This window comes from Bison bison, unplaced genomic scaffold, assembly GCF_000754665.1.
Source record: "Bison bison bison isolate TAMUID 2011002044 unplaced genomic scaffold, Bison_UMD1.0 scf7180017845712, whole genome shotgun sequence".
Classification (NCBI taxonomy): Eukaryota; Metazoa; Chordata; class Mammalia; order Artiodactyla; family Bovidae; genus Bison; species Bison bison.
In genome coordinates this window covers 1,852-8,052 of record NW_011476285.1, presented here as the reverse complement: position 1 = coordinate 8,052, position 6,201 = coordinate 1,852, and the positions used below count along the sequence as shown (strand labels likewise).

Sequence of the window (6,201 nt, the reverse complement as noted above, 5' to 3'; positions counted from 1 at the left end):
CACCTCCACCAGCTCCTTCGCCAGCCCTGAGCGCTTCCCTTCCAGCTGCTCCAGTTGTCTGTGGCTGTGGGACAGAGGGCAGGGGGTGCTCCAGGTCACTCCCCTGAGTCTCCCACAGCCAGACATGCTGGAGCAGTGAGGGGCCAGGCACAAGGCAGGAGCCTCACCCGCAGGGGCAGCCAAGCCCATGGTGACTCTGAACCTCAGTTTTCACATCTGCAAAGTGGGTAACACCCACCTTGTGAAGTTGTTAAAAGGACGCGTGTCCTTATTGTAACCTGACATACCCCCCAAGGGCCTTCAGAAACAAGGATAATGTCCACTGCCACCACGTGCTGAACATCACTGTTACTTATGCCTCAGAGAAATAAATGAACAGCACAGGGGTTAAGAGGTTAACTCTGAAGGTTCATGGGGTCATAAAGAGTCAGACACGACTGAGCGACTGAAGTGAACTGAATGTTATATATAGCTTTGTGTTATAATGTGAAGTTACATGTAACTATTATTTAATATTACATACGTTATCTTCCCTGGTGGCTCAGACGGTAAAGCGTCTGCCTGCCATGTGGGAGACCTGGGTTCGATTACTGGGTCAGGAAGATCTCCTGGAGAAGGAAATGGCAACCCACTCCAGTAGTCTTGCCTGGAAAATCCCATGGACGGAGGAGTGTGGTAGCCTACAGTCCGTGGGTTGCGAAGAGTCGGATACGACTGAGCAACTTTGCTTGCTTTCGTATAAATGCTATGTATGTAATTACAGGGAAGTTATTATATATTATATACAACAACTACCGGGAAGCCTACCACGCTTCCATGTTGCCACACGTCCATGGGGTCACAGAGTCGGACACACCTTGGCCACCGAACAACAAAGTAACTCCTGTTATATTAGCTGTTATCATCCACACTCTACCTCCTACCAGCTCTCTGATCTCTGGGAAACGACTCCATCTGCCCGAGCCCGTTTCCTGTAGGTCTGGCTAGAAGACCCTGCAGCAGGGGGTGCGGTGAGGACTCCCTGAGACAGTAGGAGGCCCCGCGCACAGTCAGTGCTCCCAAGCCCCCAGGGACAGCCAGGGCCCCAGAGCCAGCTGAGCGGCCCCGGCAGAGCGCCAGAAGCCACCCGCCTGCGCTCGAGCTCCCGGCGCGCCCGTGTGCGGTCCTGAGCCGCATCCTCCCGCTCTTCCTCCAGCTGCTCCCGCTGGCGCCGCAGCTCCTCCTGGGCCACCTGCAGCTTCTCCTGCTCCTGCCGCAGCTCCTCGACCTGCTGCTTGGCCACCTGCAGGCTGTGGGCCAGGCTGTCCTTCTCCCTGCAGGACGAGAGGAGGGGGCGCTGAAGGGGCTGCCAGGGCCCCTTCCACCGGGGAGGATGGCCACGTTACTGTCCTAGCCAGGAACCACAGACTGCCGTCTTCCGAGGCCTGTGCCTCCAGGAAGCCTTCCTCCCCCTGCGCGTGGCCCACTCATCTCCTCCACATCTCCCTGGAGCCGACTCTTTCCAGCAAAGAGAATCCAGATGTCCTTCTTCCTCATTCAGCCCACTTGGAGGCCCAGAGAAATGGGTGGAAGCCTCGCCATTGGGTGAAGAGGCCAGGCCAGGTTCCTGAGACATGTGGGCACCGTTGCCGCCAGCTCTGCTGGCCCACCTCGCCAGGAAACGCCCCCTTATAGCAGCCCGTGCCCTTCAATTCTGGGAGGCCCAACAGAGCAGGAGTGTCCAGATCCCAAGGTCTGCTGACCAGGCCAGCAGCACGTGGTAGCTAGGGCAAGGGAGGGAAGAGCCTCCTTCCAAGCCTGGAGTTTCTGGTTTAGGGCTGACAGCTGTCATATCCTCCAATGCCAACTCCCCTTCGCTCAAAATGGCAACCTGTAAATACACTAGGAACGAAGGCTGGCAGTAGGCAGAGGAAAGCATAACAGCGTGAAATTAAGAAACACAGCAGAATGCAAAATGAGGCACTCACTAAGAACACAACTACAAAAAAGCACCCCTCCTTTGCAGGCGTGGGAAGCGCTGGTTTTGCTATCAGATGGACCAGAGTCCCATCTCCTACCCCAGCGACACTGCTGTGACCTTGGGCAAGTCTCTCAACCTCAACAGTAACAGCGGTGAACTGCATGGGTTGGACAGGAAGACTGACTGAGACTATACACGCGAAGGACTTGGCAATGAGCCTGGCACACAAGAGGTGTACAGGGGACGTTTGCAAACTGTCAGGGAACACGATGGGAAACAAAGCCAGGGCATTAACAGGGTCAGGAGGGGTGGGGGAGGGAGGGCTGTGAAGAGATTTCACCTTTTTATTTCCCTCCATTTTCAACCTTTTTATTATGTAGTTACGTTTAAAAAGAAAAAAAAAAAAAACAATAAGAACAAAAAATCAAAAACATCAGGCAGCCAAGAATGGATACTTTCTTGTCTCTGAAATCCCCAAGAAACAGAGTCTAGAATAACACTGCCAATACGACTCTCGGGGCTGATGGAAATGTTTCATAGTCATAGGTGCACTTGAAATGAGGCTAATGCAACTGCGGGGCTGAATTTTTACTTTTGTAAATGTTGACTTATATTTGAATAGACACACGTGGCCAGTTACGACCATATTAGTGCAAATCCAGCACGCGCAGGCCGATTCATCCCTGGGGCTGGGAGCCCCACCTCTGGCCTCCGGCACCTGTTCAGGAGGTCGACAGCGCTGCGCAGGCGCTGGGCTTCCCGCTGCGCGTCCTCCTGGGCCTGGGCGGCCCCGTCGGCCTCGTCCCGCAGACGCTGCAGCTGCTCCTCCAGGGCACGGCGCTCACCCTCACTGTCACTAAGCTGCTTCCGCAGGGTGCCCAGCAAGTCCTGGCTGGCCTCATAGCGCCCCCGCATGTCCTGTGGCAGAATCACTAAGTCCAGGGAAGCCCCTGCTCTCGGCAGGATGTACACCAGCCTGCGCTGGGACCCAGACCTGTGACCATCTCTGGGCGGCAAAGTGGAGCGACTCGGTTTCCACTCCCCTACACGGTGCCCTCCCACCCTTCTGACACCTCTGCTAGGGCTCTGAACCTCCAGCTCCTGGGGCCCCAGGCAGTTCCTACCCAAGTCTCCAAAACACCAAGCACACTCCTTTCCGCACCCTGCGTCTGACGGCCCCACCCAAGGCTCTCTGTCTTGGTCTATGTGGGCGCCTCGTCTCCCCCTCTGCACCAGGACTCTAGCTCCACCCCAGGCTCCGCCCACAGTGGCTCAAGCTCCTCCCATATTAGGACTCTAGCTCCGCCCAGGATCCGCCCCAGTAGCTCAAGCCCCTCCCACACCAGGACTCTAGCTCCACCTCAGGCTCCGCCCCCAGCGGCTCAAGCCCTTCCCACACCAGGACTCTAGCTCCGCCCCCAGGAGCTCAAGCCCCTCCCACTCCAGACGAGGAGCGCTCGGCCACCTCGGGTCCCGACTCTCTGCCTTCTCCCGGGGCTCTGGCTCTCCCTAGGGTTCCCTAGGGTGCTCAGGCTCCACTCACGGAGGCCCCAGGCCCGCCCCCAGGCTGGAGCCCCAGCACAGGGTGCTCAAGCCCCGTCCCACCTGGACCTGTAGCTGGCGCTTGTGCAGAGCTGAATGGATGAGGGCCAGAGTGGAGTCCGAGCAGGCAGGGACGGGCCTCGGCGCGGGGAGCGGCCGCGGCCGGGCGAGGGCCGCCTCGATGGGACGGGTCCGGGCCCCCGAGAGCCCCCGCAGGCTGCCGTCTGAGGCGTCCGCTGTGCGCTCGGAGCCACTTAACTGGACGCCGCTGTCCGTGTCCGACAGGACGGCCTGGGGGCGGGTAAGAGAGAGGGGAAGGGGAGCTGCGCGGTTAGTGGTGCGCAACGTGGCCACCGGAGTCCTGGCCTCCAGCTTCACCACAGCCCCCGCAGTACACCGTAGGCCCCTCCCAAAAGAAGGCTTCTTGATAGCCCTCAGCCCACCAGGACGCCGTCCATTTACTGGGAAGACACCATAGAGCCTTTCTCAGACGGGCAGGGAACAGGCAGTGCCTCCTCTCGGGGCAGAGTTTGAGCTGAGCTACTTATTAATAGAAGGGGCATTAAACAGCAGGGAGGGCGCCAGGGCCCTCAACCGCTTGCAGCTCAGCTCAAGGCCACTAGGGGACGCAGTGGTCCAGGCCCGCCTGCCCTGGCCCTGCCCAGGCCCCCGCCAGTGCTGGCCTGGCTCCAACCTGTGCCATGCCCCTCAGGGTCTGCTGCAGCCCCTCTCCTTCCTCTGTCTCTAGGGCTGCCTGCTCCTGGAGCCGCAGGGATTCCTGGAGTGGTGTTGGGAAGACAAAGAAAGAGTGGTCAGGGTCTCTGCCCTAGTCAGAGACTCCACGGTCTCCCTACCAGGGCGCCTCGAAGGCCATGCCCAGAGGCCAGCGGCTTCGGAGACCCCACAGCGGCACCAGTGCCCTCACTGAACAGACCAGGCCCCCAAGAGGTACAGTGTGTGACCCAGGGCACACAGCTTATTGGAAGAGAGCTGGACGTGGAATCCAGGCCAGACCTCACACAGGATGACCAACCCAGGCAGTACCCATGAGGGGTGTCCCTCTGGTGGGGAGGCAGCTGAGTTCCAACAGAAAGAGCCCTGGGCCAGCAGGGCACAGGCATGAGTTCCAGTCCTGACGCACCAGCATCATGGCTCTCAGACTCTGGACAAGTATTTTCTCTTGGGCCTCAGCTTCCTCATCTGTGTAATGGGGATCATGCTACAGAATGGCTAAGAGGATGAAATGGGATAAAGGAAGTGAGTGTGCTAACCATTACGGCTGGCACATACTAGGTGCTCACATTAAAGCTGGCACACATTAGGTGCTCAGTTAACGAGGGGTGATGCTGATTCTGAGTGGGCTGCCCAAGCATCCCAGCCCTCAGCCTATGTCCGGTCCCTCCCGTCCCACCCCGCGTCTCACCAGGGCCTCAAGCTTCTCGCTGAGGACTTTGTTGAGCTGGTCTTTCTCCAGATTCTGGTCCTGAAGGCGCTCCACTGTCAGGGCCAGCTCGGTCACTCTGGAGTTGGGAGAGCTACACAGGTGAATGGGAGACCCACCCAGCTTCTCCTCAAACCCCCAGCTTCCCCAAACCTGAGGCTGGGATGCTAGGCTTTGCCTCTCCTGCGGTGTGACCTGGAGCAAGTCTGTCTCCTCTCTGGGCTGCAGACTTCTCATCTCTGAGTGCGAATGAGGTACCAGGCACTTTATCTCATGGGGAAGCACTCTGGGACCTGCCTAGATCTCAGGAGCAGAGTGCTGCTGCGTGCCAAGCCACTCAGTTGTGTCTGACTCTTTGTGACCCCATGGACTGTAACCTGCCAGGCTCCTCTGTCCATGGGATTCTCTAGGCAAGAAGACTGGAGTGGGTCACCATGCCCTCCTCCAGGAGGAGGAGGGATTTTCCTGGTCAGGGGATCTTCCTGCCCAGCGATTGAACCTGCCTCTCTTACATCTCCTACACTGGCAGAGGGGTTCTTTACCACTGGGAGCAGAGGCTGGACTGCAAACATGAAATTCAACCTAGGGCAAGAGCCCTCTGAACCTCTGTCTTCCCCTCTGCCAAATGGAGGGCCTGGGGAGATGGCCAAGCGCCCGCAGGGGAAAGGCTGGTGAACAGACACCCCTCCGGCCCAGACCCCCGGCCGTGCACTCCAGCGAGGCCTGCCTCAAGCGGCGCCTCCAAGAACCCACCTGGCACTGAGGTTGGCCTTGTCCAGGTTGCTCTGCAGCTGCAGCCGGGCCAGCTCCTGCTCCTGCAGCTCCTTGCTCCGCAGCTGCTCCTCCAGCAGGGCCTGCTTCTCCAGGGCCGCCTCGGCCCGGCTCTCAGCCAGCCGTAGGCCCGTGCTCAGCCCCAGGCCCGCCTCCTGGACGGCTCTCGAGGTGCGGGCCAGCTCCCCTCCCAGCTGCAGCAGGTCCCTGGTGGAGAGGACACAGAACAGGGGTTGGATTGGGGGTTAGGCTTCCAGGTGTAAATTATAACGACAATGGGGGCTTCCCTGGTGGCTCAGTGGTAAAGAATCCACTTCCAATGCAGGAGACACGGGTTCGATCCCTGATCCGGGAAGATCCCACATGCCGTGGAAGACTAAGCCTGGGAGCCACAACTACTGAGCCCACGAGCTGCACCTACTGAAGCCTGAGCACCCAAGCGCCCGTGCTCTGCAACCAGAACAGAACCAGAACACGAGAAGCCCAT

At 58.9% G+C, this 6,201-nt stretch overlaps 1 protein-coding gene across 1 annotated transcript; it reads right to left on the bottom strand.

Moving 5' to 3' along the window:
- Positions 1-664: 664 nt before the first annotated feature.
- Positions 665-5,957, bottom strand: LOC104986336 (rootletin-like). The gene is made up of 6 exons (XM_010836875.1): positions 5,697-5,957; positions 4,926-5,022; positions 4,197-4,280; positions 3,566-3,793; positions 2,679-2,878; positions 665-1,313 (listed from the first exon to the last, which is right to left on the bottom strand). Exons 3-6 carry the CDS (start codon positions 4,203-4,205, stop codon positions 920-922), a joined length of 831 nt encoding a protein of 276 aa, XP_010835177.1. The 5' UTR covers positions 4,206-4,280; positions 4,926-5,022; positions 5,697-5,957; the 3' UTR covers positions 665-919.
- Positions 5,958-6,201: the final 244 nt, after the last annotated feature.

Coding starts and splice junctions, on each gene's coding strand:
- LOC104986336 (XM_010836875.1), bottom strand. Junction 2,879..3,565: donor AGCGCCAGCTACAGGTCCAG/GTGGGACGGGGC, acceptor ATTCTGCCACAG/GACATGCGGGGGCGCTATGA. Junction 1,314..2,678: donor GCTGTCGACCTCCTGAACAG/GTGCCGGAGGCC, acceptor CTCGTCCTGCAG/GGAGAAGGACAGCCTGGCCC.